Below are 23,697 nucleotides of genomic sequence, written 5' to 3' on the forward strand. Positions count from 1 at the left end.
AGTCCTGGGTCATGAGACAATAAGATAGGAAGACAGTCCTTAGAGGCAGGAAGGCCCTAAAGGAGAGATTTTTTTAGATGTATGTACCTGATATCTGCTGGGGGTCATTCCCTTTAAGGCCAAACCAAGGTTTCCCCATTGCTAGTAGGAAGAAACCAGAAATCCTTAACATTGCCTATCTGATCCTTTTGGAAGCCTCAACAGTCTTCCTTAAACCTTATCTCTTGCCCCCACATCTACTCTGGTTTCCTTCCAAATAATTCCCTATACTGAGCCAGAGTGATCTTAAAATGCAAACTGATCATTATGATAATCCTCTGTTTAAACCTTTTATTGGCTTTCCATTACCCTTAAGATAAAGAAGAACAAAATCCTTCCCTGTCTAGAAAGCTAGGTATGATCGATCCGGCCCATGCCTACAAGTCAATCGTCATTTCATGTTGCTTTTTGTTCCTCTCCTTCTGTCTCTGACCTACATATGCATGCAACCCAGACTCCATCAGGGTTCCCTGTTACAGACTCATGAAACACTGCAGTTCTCCTTTATAACCTCAGCATACCCTTAACCATTTGTCAGGATCTTCTCCATTAAACTATATTGTCACCAAGGACAAAGAGCGTATTTATCTGTAGCATAAGGCTACAGGTGGATCCCCAGCATCTAGCATATAACCTGAATGGATGAATACATGAGAGAGGTGGAAGGTGAAAGAAGAAGGGGCATAGAGAATAAACAAAACAGAAGAGGATGAAGAAGGAAAGATTTGAGTAAGCATCTCCAGTCATTCAAATGTGTTTTAAAAAACGAAAACAATTCCCTGAGAATGTTTCTTTGGTTCCCAGAGAAATAATTTAGCTAGCTCTTGTTTCGGGTCTTTACTTCCCATAGAAGTGTTTCTTCAATTCTCTATATACAGAGAAGCTTCTAGAATGTAACTGAAACATATCACTATACCATAGTAAAGTATTATAGTATAGATTAAATAATATTACCAATTATTCAATTGAGGAAGAATTGAATAAAATAAAATATAGATGAGCCAAGAAAAACCATTTAAATCACTGTAAGGAAACCACTCCTTAACATCTACTCAGTATGAAGATAATAGGCTAAAACCATAACTAATACTTCCTTAACTGATACTGAGTATTATGAATATTCATAGGAAAAAAAGATAGGTGTTGTCCCCCTATTTATAAAAGATATTTCTAAAAAGGAAATATGCACAATAATCCCACTACTTTGTAATAACAGATACCACTAAGGCTACACAATTAAATGGACTATCATTTACTTCTCTCAAATATGTGAAAAAGGTATTACTTATCATTTAGACAATAATGAAACTGAGAAAGAAATAACATGCTCATAGTCACAAGGGTAAGAAGTAATATAACTGGAATTCAAACTGAGATATATTTGCTTCTTAGAATTTTGGGTTTTTTTGTTTTGTTTTTAAATGTTTACTTATTTACATTTGAGAGAGAGAGAGCCGAGCGGGAGAGGGGCAGAGAAAGAGGGATAGAGAGAATCCCAATCCGCACCATCAGCACAGACCCCGATGCAGGGCTCAATCCCACGAACCATGAGACTGTGACCTGAGCCAAAACCAGGAGTCAGACGCTTAACAACTGAGATGCTTAACAACAACACCCAGGGGCCTCAAGATTTTGTTCTTTCTATGCAACTATCTCAGAGTTTCATCATATTTTAAATTAAAACTATCTAATTTCTTCACACTACTGTTTAAATCTATGATTTCTTTTAGGTATTTACTTCCTTTTTATTTTTAATGAAATTAATTTGTTTACAAAGACAATAAACATTCACTAAAAAAACACCTACAAAATCCACAGGAGAGTATACAACAGAAAATTAAAATCTCACACCAGAGCTATGGAATAGATCATTTGTATTTTTTCCAAAAAATGTTCTTACACACAGACATTTTTTGCCATTAATGAAACCATACTATAAATACTAATTATAAGCTGTCTTTTTAACCCAGTAAGACATGTTTGTATCTCAAGTTCAGCTCTATCTCAACTTTTCAAGATGGCTGCACAGAATTCCATGTATGGCTATAACATAATTAGCTTACACAATTTACCTACTGAGTAACATTGAGATAGACATTTCACTTCATGAGTCCTTGGTTAGCATTATTTGGTCATTAAGCAAGTTAATCCTTCATGGAACTGGTTTTTGGCAAAGCGGCTTCCAATGAATTGATGAAAGTACTATGTTGGATGAGAGAGCTAATTTCTAAAGTACACAGTACTGGTTCCTCTCAAAGAAAAATTCATCCGACTCTTCAAATAGCTTTCCCAGCAATCTCCCTAACTTAAGGTTACACAGAACTACATATCCTAACTGCCAGGCAATCTTCTTGACCTTTGTATCAGTTTTCTCACTCACAAAATGGCAGCTACAAATCTGCTCTACCAACGAACCAGATTGTTATAAGGATCAAATACACTCTGAAAAGGGAAAACTAAAAGTTAGAAGTTCTATACAAACATATGGTGCAATTTTAAAAGGTTCTGTTAACAAATGAAAAAAGATAGTAAAAAGTTACATAAGCTTAGACATTTCTCTGAAATTTCCAATAAATTTAATGTTAACTGCAATCATCTTTACTGTGCAAAATATTTTAGGTAAACTGCATATATAGCTTTAGAGATTTATATTATAATATCTGACAAATTATATTTTTGCTTCAATTATCCTTAATGATCAAAACATTTCAGATCTGTCATATACAGCATGTTTTTGTTAATTTAGCTTTTCATAAGAGAAAACACTCTTATTATAAGATTCCAACAGTACAAAAAAGTACTCAGTAAAAATCCCTCTCCCTAGAGATAAGTAATATGAATAATTTATTTAAATACTCAATACATCCTGTTTCCTATTTAAACATACACAACATTTATATTTATTTTAGAAAAGAAATTCTTTAAAAATCTAAACAGACCTGTTTTGGATGCACCATCTACAGAATTCATTCTTCACACCATCAGAAATGTTGACCTTAACAGTCAGTATCTTCAAATTTTCCCCACGGTTAATTGCCAGGATCTGAATACAAACATATATGGCAAAGACTGATGATCCACAAAATATATAAATGGTCAATTTAATCAGTCAACATTTGTGAAATAAAAGAGCAGTTATCCAGTCTAGAGCTACATGAATTTTTCATTCATTTATTTACCAAAATGTATTTAAAAATAATCACTTCTTTATATTTAAAAAAAAATTATTTTAATAAAATACTGGTATAAAGCCTATGACATTCACAGAAAGAGACTTTGGTGATCTAAGAATCTCATTTCAGATTTGATTAATTGAAAATTTTTGATCATCTGGAGTTAAAAAATATATTTTTCACATTTGTGAAAATTTATGGCTGAGATTTACAAACACGCAAATTCCCATGTGGAATGGTAATTACTAACTGTCACCATTTATTTAGCATTTACTAATTGTCAAGTCCATCTAAACACTTTAAATACTTACCTCACTTAATTTTCAAAGCCACCAGTGAGGTATGTATTTTCTTCATTTTACATAATAATTTTTCTAAGACTACTCTGTCCCAAATAACAAAGATTACAAATGAAGGAAAAATTTAAATTCAGTTCAAGCTATCTCTTAATGAATGTATTAAAAGAGCAATTGTCTTAAAATATATTAAAAACACTCCTTTAAAGAAGAGCAAACAGGGGCACCTGGGTGGCTCAGTAGGTTGAGAATCCAACTTCGGCTCAGGTCATGATCTCATGGTTCGTGAGTTCAAGCCCCATATCAGGCTCTGTGCTGACAGCTCAGAGCCTGGAGCCTGTTTCAGACTCTGTGTCTCCCTCTCTCTCTGCCCCTCCCTGCTCATGCTGTCTCTCTCTCTCAAAAATAAACATTAAAAAATTAAAAAAAAAAATAAAATAAAGAAGAGCAAACAAACCTAAAGCAAGTAGAAGAAAGGAAGTAATATAGAGGGAAAATAAAAAGAGAACAGAAAAATAATAGAAAATAATGCTAGCAATACCAAAAGTTGGTTCTCTGAAAATGTCACATAATTAACAAACCTTTTATTAGACCAAGAAAAAAGGGAGGAAGCATTCCAATTACCAAAATCAAAAATAAGAGGGGCCATTACTATTGAAATTAGAGAAATAAAAAAGATCATAACAGAATACTATGAACAACTGCATGTCAAATTACATCACATAAATAAAATGAAAAAAATTCTTAAAAAGACAGACTGCTAAACAATAAAATAAAAACAGAAAATCCAAAAAGATCTAAATTAAGTAAAGAAGACTGAATTAGTAATTTAAAATTTTCCCACAAGAAAATGTCCAGGCCCAAATAGCTTCACCACAGAATTCGACCAAACATTTAAAGAATTAATACCAATTCTTCACAAACCCTTCCAAAATATACCATAGAAAACTTCCCAACTCTATTTACCCTGATACCCAAACCAGACAAGAACATTGCAAGAAAAAAATTAAGATCATTATCTCTTATGAATATAGACATGAAAATACTCAATAAAAAAGTAGTAAACCAAATTCATAAATATATAAAAAGGATTACACACCAGGATCAAAAGGGATTTATTCCAGGAATGCAAAGTTGCTTTAACACCCAAAAATCAACTAGCATAATACATGATACCCATAAAATAAAAAACAAAAATTACACAATTATCTTCTTACATAATATATCCAGAAAGAATATCTGACAAAATTCCAGCTTTGTTCATGATAAAAACACTCTACAAATTAGAAATAGAAGGCAACTTCTTCAATGCTATAAAAATCACATACAAAAACTCCACAGATAACATCATATTTAATGGTGAAAGACTGGATGCCTTCCCTCTAAGATTACAAGGGTCTACTCTTGCCACTTCTATTTTCAACATTGTACTGGAGGGTCTAGCCAGAGTAATTAGGCAAGAAAAAGAAAAAGAAGACACCTAAATTGAAAAGAAAGAAATATATCTATTTGCAGATAATATGATCTTATATATGGAAAACCCTAAGGGATTCACCATAAAGCTATCAGAACTAAAAAAGAGTTCAGCAGGATTTCAGGATAATCACTTTCTACACACTAGCAGTAAGCATTCTGAAAGTATTTTTTTTAATTCCATTTACCATAGCAACAAAAGGAATAAAATACTTAGGAATAAATTTAACAAAGGACATGCAAAACGTAAACTCTGAGAACTACAAAACATTGTTAAAAGAAATTGAAGAAATGGAAAAACATCCCATGTTCATGAACCAGAGGCTTAATATTGCTAAGATGGCAATACTCCCCAAATTGATTTACAAATTCAATGCACACCTATCAAATTCCAGCTAGCTTCTCTCCAGAAACTGACAAACTAATTCCACAATTCATATAGAAGTTCAAGCAACCCAGAGTCAATCTTGAAAAAGAAGGACAAAGTTGGAGGACTCCCACCTTCTGATTTCAAAACTTATTACAAAGCTAACAGTAATCACAACTGTGTGGTACAGGCATAAGGATAGATACATAGCTTAGTAGAATAAAATTAAAAGAGTTTAGAAATAAATGCATATGCCCAGAATTAACTGATTTTCAACAAGGATGCCAAGACAGTTCATTGGGGAAAATACAGTCTTTTCAACAAGTGACGCCCAGACAACTGGATAGCTATGTTCAAAAGAATGAAGCTACAGGGGTACGGTATTTGACTGCAAAAAAAAATGAAGCTGGTTGCCTTCCTCACATCATACACAAAAATTGTTCAAAACTGACCTTAGACCTTAACATAAGAACTAAAACTATAAAACTCTTAGAAGAAAATATAAGAGAAAATCCTTGTGACCATGAATTAGGTAAGGTTTTAGATATAATACTACATGAACAATCACTAAAGGAAAAAAGTAAATAGACTGGACTCAATAACATTATACCTCAAAGGATACAATTAAGAAAGTGAAAAGAGGGGCGCCTGGGTGGCCAGTCAGTTAAGCGTCCAACTTCGGCTCAGGTCATGATCTTGCGGTTCGTGGGCTAGGGCCCCACGTGGGGCTCTGTGCTGACACTCAGAGCCTGGAGTCTATTTCGGATTCTGTGTCTCCCTCTCCCTGCCCCTCCCCACTCATGCTGTCTCTCTCAAAAATAAATAAACATTAAAAAAATTAAAAATAAAAAAGAAAGTGAAAAGAGAACACGTAACATGGAAGAAAAGGTTTGCAAATCAGTTATCACAAAGAAGAGTTAGATCTAGAACATATAAATAATACTTACAACAAGAGCAAAGACCATGTCACCTCTACACTCCAAGTAGGAACTGATATAAAATAAGTGTTCAAGAAAAATTTGTAGGATAATCTCCATGTTACCTTACACCAAAAAAAACACCTTTTCACATCTGTATCATCCTAAGTTACAAAAATTAACAGCTGTTATGATGAGAAATATCCCACAAAAAGTAATGTACTCTAATCTTTTCATTATCCTCTATTTTAACAGTAAAATGCAGATGGAAGAAAAAACTCAATTTTAAAAATGTTTATAGTGAGCACTTCCAAGTTTGGAGAAACTGGCAATCTCTTGATTCCAAATCTCCCCCTCATCTTCCTATAAAACCTTAATAAAGAGGGACACCTGACTGGCTCAGTCAGTTAAATACCCAACTCTTGATTTTAGCTCAGGTCATCATCTCACCGTGGTGAGATAGAGCCCTGCATCAGATTCTGCTTGGAATTCTCTCTCTCCCTCTCTCCTTCTCTCCCTGATCCTCCCCCACTCACATGCAATCACTCTCTCTCAAAATAAATACATAACCATTTAAAAATAAAATAAGGAGCGCCTGGGGGGCTCAGTCAGTTAAGCGTCCAGCTTCACTCAGGTCATGATCTTGTGGTTTGTGAGTTTGAGTCCCATGTCAGGCTCTGCGCTGACAGCTCAGAGCCTGGAACCTGCTTTGGATTCTGTGTCTCCCTCTCTCTCTGTCCTTCCCCTGCTTGCGCTCTGTCACTCTCTCTCTCTCTCTCTCTGTCTCAAAGATAAATAAAAATTAAAAATAAATAAATAAAATAAAATAAAACCTTAATAAAGAAAATAAAATAACATAGGACCTACATCTATGGCATTTCTAGGAACCAGAACTAGATTGCCATCTGATTTCTCTAAACCAACATACAAAGCAAGACAACAGCGGAGCAACATATTTAAGAAAGTTAAGGGAAGAAAGTGAAAACAAAAAATATACTGATCCAAGCTGTCCATGTATCAAGCCCATAGGAAACAATTGTGAATGTGTTAGAACTCAGAAAATACTGTTCATATATACCATCCTTGAAAAATACAGAAGAGTAGTGGTCAGTAAACTATGGTCCATGGGACAAATCCAGATGAACACCTGTTTTCATAAATAGAATTTTATTAAAACACAACCATGCTCACTCGTTTGTGTATTATCTATGACCGCTTTCATGCTGCGATGACAGCTGTGTAATTGCCAGAAAACCCACCTGGCTCAGAAAATCTAAAACATTTATTCTCTGGTCCTGTACAGAAAAACTTTGCCAACTCTCTATTCGACTAGAGAATAAGCTTCACCCAAAAGAGGACTGGAAAGTTTTGGCAAAAGGACTAAGGCCAGGCATTTCATATAACTGTAGGGCTAAGATTAAAATGGAATCAATATCCATTAAGAAAATACAGGTTGCGGGGAGCCTGGGTGGCTCAGTTGGTTGAGTGTCTGACTTCAGCTCAGGTCATGATCTCGCAGTTTGTGAGCTCAAACCCTACATCAGGCTCCCTGCGTCAGTGCAGAGTCTGTCTCAGATCCTCTGTCTCCCTCTCTCTCTCTCTGTCCCTCCTTCTCTCTTGCTCAACAATAAATAAACATTAAAAAATTTTTTAAAAAGAAAGAAAATACAGGTTGCAATCCTGATACCAATGTAGACTTTAAGCTAAAAACCATTAAATGAGGTAAAGAAGAACACTTTATAATGTTAAAGCCACATTCTGGTTTTGGAATAGAGCAAGGGGACTACATATCACACTTTAAAGATGCTGTTACATAAGACATCACTAACATGGTAGAGTAGGGAACTCCAAAAGTCCATCCTACTACAACAGTAATAAGCTAGCAAAAACTGTCAGAATCAACTTTTTCAGAACTCTGGACCCTAGTAAAAAGCTTATAACAACCAGAGGAACACTTAAAGAAACAAGAAGCCACAGAACCTTGGTAAAAGAGCACTTTGAACTTACCATTTGCTCTCCTCTGCTCTGTAGATGAGCAGCGGCCATGAAGATAACAGCCTCATTCCTAGGGCAGGTTGCTAGAGCCAGAGGGAGCGACATGGATCATATTCTCAAAAATTTGTGATCTTGTGTTTTGACCCGTTTGATGGCTCCCTGAAGGACAGACTCAAGGGCTGGCCTTTGTTTTGCCTCAGAGCTTCCCCAGGACAGAAGCCATTTCCTGAGTGGCATTTGTTAGAAGTATTTAAAGGCAAATAATTGTGCCACAGTGTTGAGGGGTGAGGGCTAACAGTAGATGTAGGGATTACAGTCAGGGCAACTAACAAACGTGAAAAAAACCTCAATGAAAAAGAGGCTTGAAAATTAGATACTAAAGGGGAAAGAGTCTTTGTAAAGTTCCTGCATAGATTAGAGAATCCGGGAGTCTGCGTGCATGCTTGGGACAAGACACACACTCTGAAAAGACCTTAAGCTTTCACCTTTTTTTTTTTTTTTTTTTAATTTTTTTTTCAACGTTTATTTATTTTTGGGACAGAGAGAGACACAGCATGAATGGGGGAGGGTCAGAGAGAGGGAGACACAGAATCGGAAACAGGCTCCAGGCTCTGAGCCATCAGCCCAGAGCCTGACGCGGGGCTCGAACTCACGGACCGCGAGATCGTGACCTGGCTGAAATCGGACGCTTAACCGACTGCGCCACCCAGGCGCCCCAAGCTTTCACCTTTGACGGACCTTTGGGCTCCGTGCAAACAGGAAGTGAAAGCTAAGGCAGAGGTGTAAACAGCCTTTCTAGGCCAATGTTGAAGGACTACCCACACACAGCCAATCTGCAAGAACTGGGGAGAGTTTGTTTTTTGTTTTGGCTCCAGGCATTAAGAAAACCTCTGTCAAATAACTAGCTGTCCACAAAGCTAATGGAAGAAATGTCAGTGGTCACACATGACAAAGATGAATACAGATGTTTCAAAAATAATTCAGAAGGCACTAAACAAAAAAAAAACAACAACAACAACAACAAACCTCCCCACCAAAGGTAGCAGCAACATATGCCAAGGATGGGGGTGGGGGGAAGATCTGATTTTCAGTGTTGGCAATGTATAACACTCAGAATGTCAAGTTTTTAACATAAAACCACAAGGCATACAAAGAAACAGTAAAGTATGACCCATTTACAGGGGAAAAAAAAAGAAACTGACAGAAACTATCCTTGAAGAAGCTCAGACATTAGTCTTAATTAGACCACTGTTTTAAATATGCTCCAAGTTCAAGGAAATCATGGACAGAGACCTAAAGGGAATTAAGAGAATGCAGTCTCAACAAAAACAGAATATAAATAGAGTTGAGAATTATAAGAAGAAACCAAACAGAAATTCTGAGCCAAGAACTACAATGACTGAAATGAAAAATTTACTAAAAGGGTTCAATAGTTAATTTGAGCAAGCGGAAGCAGAATTTCATCAGCAAACTTGAAGACAGGTCAATTGTGATTTATGAAGTCTGAGAAGAAAAATAAACAAATAAACAGAGTCTGAGAGACCTATGGGACACCATCAAGTATACCAACATACATATAACAGGAGACCCAGAAGAGAAGAGAGAGGCAGAAAGAATATTTGAAGAAATAATGGCCCCAAATTTCCCAGTTTTGATAAAAAAACATTCATCAACACACCCAAGAATCATAATAAATCCCAAGAGGGATAAACTCAAAGAGATCCACAGTGAGACACATTATAATCAAACTGTCCAAACCTAAAGCCAGAGAATCCTCGAAGAAGAGAAGTAATTCATTATGTGTTAAAGATTCAGTAAGATCAACAGCTGATTCTTCATCAAAACCATGGAAGCCACAAGACGGTGGGATGATAAATTCAAACTGCTGAAAAAAAAATATCAACCACGAATTCTATATCCTGAAAAAGTTCTGGAGATTGGCTGTACAACAATGTGAATATACTTAACAATACTGAACTGTACATTTAAAAACAGGATGGTAAAAAAAATAAATAAAATAAATAAAAAATAAATAAAAACAGGATGGTAAATGGGGCGCCTGGGTGGCTGAGTCGGTTGAGCTTTCGACTTTGGCTCAGGTCATGATCTCATGGTCCGTGAGTTCGAGCCCTGCATCTTGCTCTGTGCTGACAGCTTGGAGCCTGGAGCCTGCTTCGAATACTGTGTCTCCCTCTCTCTCTGACCCTCCCCCGTTCATGCTCTGTCTCTGTCTCAAAACTAAATAAACATTAAAAAAAAAAAGTTAAAAAAAAAAACCAGGATGGTAAGATTATAAGTTAAACACATATGTTACATGTATTTTATCACAATTAAAAATATATTTTAAAAAAGAAAGAGAAATTAAGACCTTACAGATGAACAAAAACTGAAGGAGTCTGTCACTAATAGACCAGCCCTACATTTAATTGTTACAGGAATTACTTTAGGCAGAAATGAAAAGACACTGGACAATAACTCAAAAGTATGCAAAGAAATAAAGAACACTGGTAAAAGTAGCTACATAGGTAAAAAACAGTAATTAAAATTTTCAGTTTGTAAATAATCTTTTTTTCCCCTGTGTGACATAAAAGCCACTTTATACACTGTAGAGACAACCTATGACTACAATTAGGAAAAAAAAATCAGTAAACTGAAAAATGAAATTAAAACACTGAGATAAAACAACTATGTTTATACAACTAAGTGAGATCTCTCACACTTTATTCTAAATCAGAATACCTCTAATTTGTATGTCATATGAAAAAGATCCAGAATTGAGCTCAAATCCAAGCACACTGAGAAGCAAAGTCTAATACAAAAGATCACCAGCCAGAAGTCAAAACATCTGAAGTAGTGTATTGTCAGCCCTACTAATAATTCTCAATGTTAGCAACTTTTCTGGGTCTTGAGTTACCCCATTTTGAAATGGGAAGGATATGACAATATTATAAGAATTTATATGAAAAAAAAATGGTTGCCTTAAAAACTTTAATTCCTTAAAAACCAAAGTAGTAGGCAAATTCAAAGTATCATCATTATTATTACTATCAGCAAGGATAAGCAGTTTCCTTATTTACCTGATGATGTTGGATGTTTCTTATGTTGCACGAAAAATTCTGGTAGAGCAGAAACTTATCAACGTCTTTCTCATTTACTTTTTTTGAGGACACCTTCGCCAGAGATGACTGGATGCAAATATACCTATTTTGGCACCTGTTCAGATAAATATGCACAAAACAAGCAAATACATTTTATTAATGTAAAATTAACAAAAAAAAGTTAAGGTATAGTTATTACTATGCCTTAGTAAAGAAACACCTTTTATGGAAATAACGTTAGCAAAAACTTAAGCCATTACCAAATGAAAAATTTTTAAATGATGCCCAACTATAAAAATGTACTGACCCATCAAAAGAGGACTCTGCCCATTCATGCTAGCATAGGTCCTCCAGAGCTATGTCTATATCAATCCTCCTATAAAATGCCTATGTCAGTTCAGATACCATGTGGTATCTACAGATACCAGATCAGTAATTCTAGTCTAGATATCTTTCCTAACCACTGAGTGAAGCAGTCAGAGCCCAGTAAAAGCTAAAAAGAAGGGAAACAAGAGGATGTGGTGGGACAGCTTCCAATGACAGGCCAAATTCAGCAGTGTAATTACTTACAAAAACACAATTAAAATCCGGGCGGTTCTCCTTCTCTGACTCATTCTTACTAGGGCCACTGAGGAAATAGGAAAGTTCTCTCCCTTGGATTAACAAAAACCCTGACAAGCGATGGTAGTCAACAGGTTCATCTCCCCCTTCCTCTCCTCTGCACACCTCACTCAGCCAGGGATGTGGAGACAGAGTAAGAGCATAAAGGTTCTTGCTGGAAAACCCTGTCTTGTCTGCTGATACACAGCTGAAAAATATATTAAAACAGGGTTTTGAGATATCGTTTTTTAATGAGGCATAAAATCCAAAGGTCCAAGTAGGGCTTAGGTCATGAGGTTTTAATCTCTTATAAATTGGGACTGTGATACCATGGATAAGCTGCTCTCTCCATCAGCTGAAATTCATTTTGAGGTCAACACTTTTATCTTTACCTGATATTAAAGTTAAATGATATTATATAATACATGTATAGTACACACATCACATATGTTCACAAAGCATGCCACCCGCTCTAAATGAACATGGATCTCTCTAGCACACGCTGTGTAACCACGCAATAGTTTTTAAACTGTTCCTCACAGCCCTCCATTGAGGGGTTTCAGTGTAAGGAGGATGAGCAGGCAGAGTTCCAGGCGCCCTGCCTAGAATTCAATTAAAGCAACTTTACTTTTATCTGTTTTATGTATTAGGGCTCTGCTGCTTGAACAAAGAGTTCTGCTACCAAAAAACAGTCCAAAAATAAAGTTTTTAATGAACACTGGTGTTAGCACTAACCATATGACCCTTACCAGCATGAGTCCACAAAGCAGAGAACTCTATAAAAGAGTTACTCACAATTTCCGAATGAAGTCAAGCGTGTCTTTGTCTTTAGCAATCATGTCTGCTAAAATATGCTGCACTCCCGTTTCAATATCCTGGAGTGCTGAAAGTCCTTTAAGAAATGGGTAAGAGGGAAAACAAAAGCAAGAACTACAGATTGGTTTTTTTTTTTTTTAAATCTATAATTAAATCACAATAAATTTATTCCAGTCAAAATAAACCCTTAAACGGAAAAACTTAAGACAGAAAAGTATCATAGCACTGACCAGTTTACCTCTGAAAAAAAAGTAACAAGTCTCCAAAGCAAGAATACAGGACCTTTACATACCATATAACCTAATGGTGAAAAATGCAACTCTAGAACCATCTGCCTGGTCTAATCCTAGTTCACTACTTACCAAATGTCTGACTTTGGGCAAGTAACTTGACCTCTCTGCCTCAGTTTCCTATAAAAATGCAAAAATAATAGTACCTACTTCACAAAGTATTTACAGAGGTTAAATGTATTATGGGAAATATGTATTAACAGAGTCATAACCTAAGATATACCATTTCATACCACTTAGAAAAATTATCCTTTACAAATAGTAATTTTATTAATATTCCTATTTTGACTTCTGAGGCGTTTACTCACATTTTTAATGACCCACTTGAATTTCTCAAATCTCAGGAGCACAAAACAAGAGCTATTTGTGATTGTTCATCTATTTCATAGTTGAACTGTCTACCAATGGTGCGTTATGTTCTTTCTAAGTGCTTCCGGTTTGCTAATTTATAGCAGTGACTCTTGAACATTATAGCCCCTGTGATATCAATTTCTATATACATTGAGAGAAATCATCTGCATTGCCTTCTTCCGTTTCTTCTATCTTAATTGTTCTGTCTCCATTAAAGCTTCTTTTTTTTCTTGCATTAAAGCTTGAGTTACACAAGCACTAAGTATCATAAGTAGGTTTTTCTGAGAGCATAATTTTAATGAGTAATAGGTACAAAAGACGAAGAGAACAGGAGGACAGACTTATGGAGTCATTAATAAAGAGAAATGCGTTGTTGAGTTTTGTTATAACTAATCTTGAGTAACTACATTTATTTTAAAGGAATTTAACGATTAAAGTTAATACAAATTCTGTTTACATTTTAAGAGAATTTCCCCATGAGGGGATTTTCAGGAGTGAATTACCTTTGAGAAGTAGAAGGCTGTATATGTAAAGGACCTAGAACAGCTGTGACATACAGTAAGCAGTCAATAAATGTCTGTTCTTGGTGAGCTATCTCCCTAGATCAGTCTTCATCTTAGAAAACCAGTCACTATGCACTAACTCCTGGAGTCCCAAAGCACCTCACAGCATCATTACACAAAGTTTAATGAGAATACCAGGGTGATAAATGAAAAGTGAAGATGGAACCCACCTCCAATAACAACCATCGATGAGAGAGAACAGAAAGAGGAAGTTATAGATTTTGCTATTATAACAAAAGACCTCTGAAAAGCCCCCATCATTTTGGGTGAACACAATTTGTAAACTTTTTATAATTAATAAATCTTATATAATTAAAATTATGCTAGAGCTCTAGAGCAATGTTTTTATAGTCTAAGGACCCCAGAATACAATCACACTAGGTACTTGTTACAAACACAGATTCCTAGGCTTTGGGACTTTTGTGTTACAGAGCATCCCAGATAATTCTGATACTCATTCAAGTTTAAGGAAAAAAAAAAAAAAAAAAAAACCAACACTGCTGGGGAGGTGCCTTGAACTCTTAGAGCAGTGGTTCTTAGTGGGAGGTAGAAATTATCAATCACTGGACTCATCCAAATTACATAAGCCCTCTCAAGAGAAAAGACTGGAAAAGAGTCTTGTGTGTTTGAAAAAGCACCTTCTTCCATCAGAAAGACTCGGTCATTGGGGCTTAATACAGCCAAGAATAATGTAAGTCCACAAAGTTTAGCACCTCAATGAAATCAGGAGAAAATAAGGACTACAGGAGCCAAAAATCTTATTTCCTTTCTTGTAGTGAAAGCTTTCCAGCCACAGATTCTTCAAAGCTCCACAAATGTAACAAAAACTGAAGGACCAACATTTCTTTCACTTTATCTGCACTAAGGCTACCTCTTCTGTACAACAGAGCAATCAGCTACTTCTCTTCATAAACAAAACAGGGATATTCTGGAAATTCTAGGATGTATTCCATTTGTGGCATCTATATGTTTCTGATTCAGATCAAATTCTTGTTGGTCTGTGGCAAGAAGTGTCTTCTACTTCACACTGAAATATCTGGTTTCTTAGACATTTCTTTGAGAAATGATGGGAATGATGAAAATACTTCTTTAGAGAAACAATAAGAGATCTGAGGGTGATCATGAGTCTGTAGATAACCTAAAAGTGCAAAGAAAAGAACACTCCAAGCGAACTTTAAAAACCAGTACCTAGATTGTTTGGAATTAATTGTAATTCTTTGACATTTATGATAAGAGTGAAAGAAAAAGGGAATAAAGCAAACAGGAAGTCCAATACATGTGCTAATACTACCTTAGCTGCAATAAGCCTTGACCGATACGCATTATCAGAAGTATCACCAAGTGTCATCACCATGTAGTCCATGAGCATCACTACATATAGCCACTCAGAGATACAGTTATCAAACCTATCCAGTAGGAATTCAGTATATGAGTGAACTAAGGTAAACTTTGTTCCAAAGGAGGTGAAAGGAAAAGAAATCGACCATAAGAGAAAAATAAGAACAGACAACAAAACTTTATGCATCTGATATTCCGAAAACTCCAACATTTGACTCTAAGAAAACCTACTATCACCGGCCAAGAAAGTTCCCACTGTGGCTGACCTTCATGCTTGTCTATACAGTCTCAGCTACTATTAAAACATTAAATTTGCAATCATTTGAAAATCTAACTAAAAAACACACATTAAAAAAGTAAACAGGGGGGCACCCGGGTGGCTCAGTCGGTTAAGCGTCCGACTTCGGCTCAGGTCGTGATCTCATGGTCCGTGAGTTCAAGCCCCGTGTCAGGCTTTGTGCTGACATCTCAGAGCCTGGAGCCTGCTTCAGATTCTGTGTCTCCCTCTCTCTCTGCCCCTCCCCCACTCATGCTCTGTCTCTCTCTGTCTCAGAAATAAATAAACATTAAAAAATAAAAAAAAAAATTAAACAAACTTCAGTTTTACTCATTTCAACCCATCTCTAAACACAAATAATACTAATTTGCTTTTTCTTTTAATTATTGTCTTTTTCAAAACTCAGAGATTAAGATAAGTGTATTTGTATGTGAACAGACATGGAGTTTTACAGACATTCATCCTTAATTTTTTAATAACAAACTCACACTGCTGAATTGTTTAAAAGGAACACAGGTTACAGTATGCTAGGATTCTCTACAGTGTAGTAGTACATACTGTGGAATTTCTTATCAGAGACTGCCCCCTATAGACAATTAAGTCTCCCAGCCTAAAGAATCAACAGAAGGCCAAAGAAACTAGAATGAGTGCAGGAATTAGGAGAGCACCAATCTCCCCATCCCATCCTGTCAGAGCACTCCCCAAAAAAAGCCGTGCTTACTCAGAGCTCTCACTCTAGGGTTTATTTTGTCAATAAAATCAATGTATCCTGACATGCATCAGTTGTCACTTTCCTTGGGTTTTTCTTAGAATTCTCTCTCTTACCCTCTTCCCATCTCATTCTCTCTTGTGTGCACACACACACAAAAGGAGAGGAAGATACACTTCAGAAAAAAGAAACTTTACACCTGGAGAGTAGAAGTGTGGAAGCAGGCCTTCACTTTATAACTCATGTATGTCAGAATCATTGAAATTCTTTTTAAAGAATACATACAACTTTTGTAATTAAATAATTTTTTAGAAACAGAGTATTTTAAAAGATAATATAGGACATTCTTTATAACACTGGGATGTGAAAAAATTATTTAAAAAGGAAAAGAAAGCAATTATCGTAAAAGAAAAGGTTAGCAAAATTGACAAGATTAATAATTCAACTACAATAAAATTAAGATCTTCTATTTTCTTTTTATTTAATAAACAGCATAAAGAAAGTGAAAAGAGAAGTTACAAACTGGGAGATAAGATTTATAATACACATAACTGAGAAAGAATATCTTAAAAAGTACTTATAAATTAATAAGAAAAGAGAAACAACAACACAAAATAAAAATGGGCAAAAGACTAGAACAGGCACTTCATCAAAAGAAGAAGCTGGATGGCTAAGCAGGAGGTATATGGGGATTTGTTTTATTAGAATTATTTATTCTTTTTTTTTTTTAATTTTTTTTTTCAACGTTTTTATTTATTTTTGGGACAGAGAGAGACAGAGCATGAACGGGGGAGGGGCAGAGAGAGGGAGACACAGAATCGGAAACAGGCTCCAGGCTCTGAGCCATCAGCCCAGAGCCCGACGCGGGGCTCAAACTCACAGACCGCGAGATCGTGACCTGGCTGAAGTCGGACTCTTAACTGACTGCGCCACCCAGGCGCCCCTAGAATTATTTATTCTTTATATGCTATAATATTCTTCTGTATAGTCATCACTTAATGAAATATTTTTTTAACATAGTTTTCAAATTTGGAAAAAAAGAAAAGGAAAAAGAAACAGGGATGATCTCTTGAAGTAAAGCTGGTACCTTTTACATTGGGTTTAATGTAAGATAGCAGATTGAGCTGCCCTGGATTCTCAAGCAGTGTCCTGGCTGCTCCTTCTAATCCCAACTGCTTTGCTCTCTGGGCTTTAGTGCCTTTGCTCCCAGTTTTATATGGAGCTGACTGCAGGGGGAGGAAAAAAAAAGTCAGAAAATACACCACACCATTCAGTGTTAAAAAGCAAAAGTTAAAATTAAAACACACAATTAGAAGACATGGTGGGGAGGCTAAAGACATCCTTTTCTCAACCCTTCAGAGATAAATTAATACTAACCAGAGACTACTAGCTATACAAAGATGGTTGTTCCTCATCTGATTCTTTATACTTTTCTACACACTTGACATTAGGCATTTATTTGGATTCACTCATCTCAAAAACAGTGCCAGGGGCACCTGGGTGGCTCAATCGGTTAAGCATCTGACTTCAGCTCAGATCATGATCTCGAGGTCCATGAGTTCGAGCCCCGCATCAGGCTCTGTGCTGACATCTCAGAGCCTGGAGCCTGCTTCAGATTCTGTGTCTCCCCGTCTCTCTCTGCCCCTCCCCTGCTTGCACTCTGTCTCTTTCTCTCTCATTATATATTAAGTAAATATTTAATATTTATTAAAAAAAAAAAAAAAAAAACCTCAGTGCCTGGACAGAAAGAACTGTAAGGCCCTCTCCTCAACCCAAGGGAGCTCCTCCAAAAGCTGCAAATACACAATGCTTCCACTGCCTAAGGCACATTCACTCCTCAACCTGAGCCATCAGACTTCTCTGCCCACACACCTTGCTGAAAGTCATAACCCAAAGAACCACAATGATCCCCTAATTACCAAATATACATCTTTCAGTCCTCACCTTGCCAATCCTCACTGCTACATTTACTTACTGAACTGCTGATTGTTACCTCCTTCTAAGACTCTCTTCCCTAGTCTTCCAAGATGTCATCATCTCCTGATTCTCCTCTTATTTCTCTGACCATTCTTTCCATGTCTCCGTCTTCGGCTCACCCTTCCTCCACCCGTGCTTCAAAAGTTAGTGTTCCTCAATGGTCTATCTTGACCTGCTTACCCACAAACTCTCCCTGAGTGAAATCTTCCATTCTCCTGGTTATAAATACCAACCACATGCTGAAAACGCTCACAGTAAGGTCTCCAGCTCAGCATTCCCCCTTAGGCTTCCCAATTCAATTCCATAACCTACTTTCATTTGCCCCCCACTTAACTGGAAATGCCTTGGAGACAAGGACTGTGTATCACCTATCTTAGAAAACACAAAAAAGCATTTGATAGATATTTATTGAATAAAGAATAAACACCTTATTGAATTAAATAACGGTGGCTGATGATTTTAGCTTTTTATTTCCAGATCTTTTATAACTATAAAAAGATCCATATAATTATATACTTAGGTAGGTATTATATTAAAAGATTAAAAGAGTTTCTTACCACATGTTCTAGTTCTTCAAAAGTTTTACAGTTCAGTAAGGCTTTTAACAAGCACTCAGACATCTTCCCCTCCTTCTTAATTTTTTGGATTGTACTATGAACCTTCTTTGCAACAGCCCTGAAAATAAAAAACTTTCATAATATACAAGACTTCTATGTCAAAACTTCCTTTATGAAGCTGTCTCAAACTTACAACAAAGTTGTAGGGGAGATAAAAACATTTTCGCCCTCTGAACCATTTGAGGATAAGTTACCTTCACCCAAATACTTTAGTGTATGTTTTCTATAAACAAGAATCTCCTCCTATGTAACAATATAGCCATCAATCGCTTCTTGGCCTTTTGGCTAAGATCAAGTGTAGTACAATATAGCCATCAAAATCAGGTAATGGGTATTGATATATTAGTATATTCTAATCCTCAGACCTCATGTAAGTATCACCAAGTATTTCCATAATGTCCATGATAGTGAATTCAGTTAAGAGTGGGTTGTATGTAACTGCCATGTGTTTACAGTCTCCTTCAAGCAGAAACCGTATTTCAGTCTCCCCTTGATTTTTAGAGCCTTGATCCTTTAGAATGTTACAGGCCAGTTGTTTTGTAGAATGTCCTACACTTTTGAGTTTCTCTGATGTTTCTTCACAATTTGATTCAGATGGTCTATCTCTGGCCAGGAATATTGTAATAGAGTAATGCCATGTTCTTATCACTACATCCTGTTAGGCAGCAAATAATTTTCATTTGTACTATTACTTATCACTTTAGATCATTTTATAGTGTCTGTGGGTTTCTCCACAATGCAGGCAATCTATTTCTCTGTAATTAAGTATTTTGTGGAGAGGTGCTCTGAAACTATTTAATTATTCCATTCCTTACTAAACTCTCAATTTATTCACTTATTTATATCACCATGGACTCATGATTTTTTTTATAATCCATTACTAACACTTATTTTGATGCTCAAATTGTTCCAAATTTGACCAGAAGTAACCTCTTCAAGCTAGTTTCTGTGTTCTTTTGACATGTCCCCATCATTCTGTGAGTACTTCCTTATTCTCTGGCACAAGATACTCCAGGCTTTTACTTTCTCTGCCCCGGCCCTGCAATCAAACGAATAGTACATAGAAACCAAGTTATGGGTGCTAGATGTGCTCACTGCTACTGGGTATCACCACTCAGGCTCAGCATGCATAACACCCATCCATAACTGGTTTCTAAACACAGTTCTCCAATGGAGAGAGCCAGGATACCACAGAGAAAAAAGCTGATACCAGGAATCGAAGTACAGGTAGGGGCAAAGGCACAGTTGTTCCACCACTTTATGATGATTTTGTACTGTGAATGTACAATCGTATCATTATATTTAGCAACTGAAATTGCTAAAATAATAGAAAAAATTTAGATGACAATATACATTATTAGAAATGGTTGATGGAAAAAAATTAAATCTACTTATGAAAAAAGAAAAAAAAAAGAGAGAAGATGGTAAATTAAAGAGGAGGCACATGAGTTCTTTGATTACAATCGATGTATCTTTTACATTCCTGGTAACCCAAGATTATTTTCAGGGGCTGAAGCCCACCAGGGTCATTTTGACAAAAGGCCAATGAACTACTGGTCTTCATATAAAAAAGGAGGAAAGGCATCTTTAGAGAAAATTCAGGAAGTTTTTCTTACTATCCATAATCAACCTCTTTCATTCACATTTTTAACAGAGACCATCAATAAAACATATTTTTTACTTTGCAATCTGGCATATATTATATACACATATATAATTTCATACATAATAAAATTACATAAACATCATATAAATATATATAGTAAACAGTTACATAAACGTATGATAAACAGTTTCATAAAACACTATTTACTTTTACTACATAAACTGCGTCTTACGTTTTCTATTCTTTATTTCATTTTTGTTAAAGTGGTAATGACCTATTAAATTAGTTTCACTACTCCTTTACTGGTAGCAATTAACAGATTGAAAAAGCAGTGCTCCAGGAATAGAAAATGCTGAGCTTAAAAAAAATGAAGACCATAACTCGTTACCAAATCTCTATATAATATAAAAAGATCTTCCAAGCCCCAGTCAATGCTCTCACTCACTCAGAGAACTATTCTTCTACTAATATTCAATATATTTCACTATTAATAGATACCCAGAGAATTAACTCTTTTGCAGAAGTTATTCTATAGATAAAGAAAAAATAATAATAATCTTCACATAAAGTTTCCATTTGTTCCCCATACAACCAAATATTATTAGAATACCTTTAATTTTTAAAACAAACTATTCTTGCTTGTTTGTGACACTTTCCCCAACTTCAGATCCCCAAATCCTCAGATTTTCCTCATTACCTTGCCTTCACCTAAATAGAAAGCTTCAGAATTTATAAACCACTGGCCTTCTACATGTGGCCTGTAGATGGTTTTGTTTGACCCAGAAATTTTTTACACAAGAACTCAGATTAAGGGTTCTTTTAAAAAATAGGACAAGCTGTCAAACTGGGTTTGCATGTCAGTAATCTGCTGGAGTAGAGGGGCAGCAGTTAGAAGTCTGGGTCTCCAGTTCATATCCCTTGATGCCTTATTATACTAACCTGGTCCTAGAAGACTTGAATCTGATTAACTAGTCATTTATACCACTGAGTTGGCTAATTGATTTGCCTCTCAATGAAATGTAACTCTCCACAATTAGCATTTTAATCCTCCTGGCACTAAAAGAAAGTCAACAAAAGATGTAGAAATAAATGCTAGTGAGTTGCAAATTCCCCTGAAATCACAGGAAGGTCATTAGGCTTGTTGTAAAAATAACCTTTAGCACTTTAAGAATGGCTTGCTGGTAAGACTATATACCTTGTCATAAAGTTGAAGAACACACCCACTGATATCACAGTGGCTGGCATGTAAGAGACATGCAATAAATGCAGAAATGGTGAAGAGTGTTTTAATAAACTCTACTAAAAATTACAGTTAATCTGATAGTCTTTGTATGCTTATTTCTGAGTTATTACAGTAAGACCAGAGTAATAATTTTTTAAAGGGTACTTTTCATTCTATAACCACACAAAACGTAAAACCCATTAATATCAAACTACCATGCCCTTTAAAAGAACAGAAAAAGGAAATAGACATTTCCCACCAAACTCTATACTGCCAAAAAATCTCTCCATTTAGGGATTTTATAGTTTTAAGAGGGAAGTTTTAAATAAGCTGTTGAAGATTCAGACTAAAATGTACTTTTCATTTGTACTATTACTTATCACTTTAGATCATTTGATAGTATCTGTGGGTTTCTCCATGGTGCAGGCACTCTATTTCTTTGTAATTAAGTATTTTGTGGAGAGGTGCCTTTCTCCTTTTGTGGAGAAGTGTCCTTCCTTTGCCATTATGCACAGTCATTTCTGAGAGAATATGAGGTCAAACTCTCAGGTGCACACTTTTAATGCAAAGCTCCTTTCTCCCCATGTGCACTCAAGCTATGCGCAAACACTCCAGCAGAGGGAGTGCACACCTAAATAAGGAAAACAGCTGACTTTTCTCTGTCAGAAGATGACTATATTCAGACTATTCAAGAAAATAAAACAGCATAACTGCTGAAATACACTGCCATTCACTTCCTCACTGTTTCTCCTCACTGGCTCATGGGCTCTCTTTCCACTCACAGTACATTCATCCCTTCCCAGGTTTCTTACCGGAGCTCCTCTAGGGTTTGTCGAACTTCTCTCAAGGAATCAGCATCAAGGTTATTAATGAGTTCTTTTCGATACCGTATAATGAAGGGAATTGTGTTATCGTCATTAAAGAGACGAATAATGTTGGCACAAACCCAAAGTTCAATATTAGTTCTCTCAGATAAAACCTGCAAATTAAGGATACGTATTTATTTAAAATTCTGAAAATTACACATCTATATTGTAACATATGGTTTAAATATAGCATGAAATAATCGTTCTCCAGTCACTTAGAAACTACTTGCTGTGGTTTAAAAAAATACACATATGTACTGGCAACCATAAAATAGTCAGTTTACTAATTCAATAAAATCCAATCAAAGCCACTCTGTAAACAAGAGTTTCTTTCTTTCTTTCTTTCTTTTTTTTTTTTTTTTTTTTGTTTCTTTCTTATTCCAGCCAACATCATCTTCCACCATAGAAAGCCTCAGGAACATTATGGCTATCTCCTCCAACAACACCTTCTCATTATGTAGCAGCCATGCGGCTTGAGAGCACTTGACCTCAACTCTACCTTCACAGCATTTTGTCCACAAATATAACACAGTTGTTTTATAACTGACAGCCAGACGGGCGCCCGGGTGGCTCAGTCGGTTAAGCGTCCAACTTCAGCTTAGGTCATGATCTCGCGGTCCGTGAGTTCGAGTCCCACATCGGGCTCTGTACTGACAGCTCAGAACCTGGAGCCTGCTTCGGATTCCGTGTCTCAGTCTCTCTCTGTCCCTCCCCCACTCATGCTCTGTCTGTCTGTCTGTCTCTCCCTCTCTCTCTCTCTCTCTCTCTCTGTCAGAAATAAATAAAACATTAAAAAAAAATGACTTTTATAATTGACAGCCAGAGTGTGGCCAGAAAGATTAGTCCAGTCAGCATGAAGCTCAAAATCTAGGTTCAACTCCGGACCCAGGTCCAATTTCTTCTTCTGGAGAAACATAGCTTGTACATGTTAGACTCCTGAAGCTGAGGATGGCAGCGCTAAGATAATTGTGGAAAGACTGTTTCAGTGCAATGACCAAACTTTCTTATTATACAGGTTAATAAATCTTCTTTATTGCTTAAGCTAGTTTGAGATGGGTTTTCTCTTATTGCAACCAAAAGCATTCTAATCAATGTCCTCAGTATCGC

At 36.1% G+C, this 23,697-nt stretch overlaps 1 protein-coding gene and 1 pseudogene across 15 annotated transcripts in view; one reads left to right on the forward strand and one right to left on the reverse strand.

Moving 5' to 3' along the window:
- SRBD1 (S1 RNA binding domain 1) overlaps positions 1–23,697 on the reverse strand; it is a 226,676-nt gene that overhangs the window by 179,573 nt on the left and 23,406 nt on the right. For all 15 annotated transcript variants that reach the window (XM_045055088.1, XM_045055095.1, XM_045055090.1 and 12 more), the window contains 6 exons: positions 22,537–22,703; positions 18,837–18,954; positions 17,390–17,528; positions 12,754–12,850; positions 11,338–11,473; positions 2,979–3,082 (listed from right to left, as the gene is read on the reverse strand). In XM_045055088.1, coding sequence (XP_044911023.1) covers positions 2,979–3,082; positions 11,338–11,473; positions 12,754–12,850; positions 17,390–17,528; positions 18,837–18,954; positions 22,537–22,703 — 761 coding nt within the window. The remainder of the gene's footprint in view (positions 1–2,978; positions 3,083–11,337; positions 11,474–12,753; positions 12,851–17,389; positions 17,529–18,836; positions 18,955–22,536; positions 22,704–23,697) is intronic.
- LOC111559994 lies at positions 19,162–19,266 on the forward strand (annotated as a pseudogene).

This window comes from Felis catus, chromosome A3 (assembly GCF_018350175.1).
Source record: "Felis catus isolate Fca126 chromosome A3, F.catus_Fca126_mat1.0, whole genome shotgun sequence".
NCBI lineage: Eukaryota > Metazoa > Chordata > Mammalia > Carnivora > Felidae > Felis > Felis catus.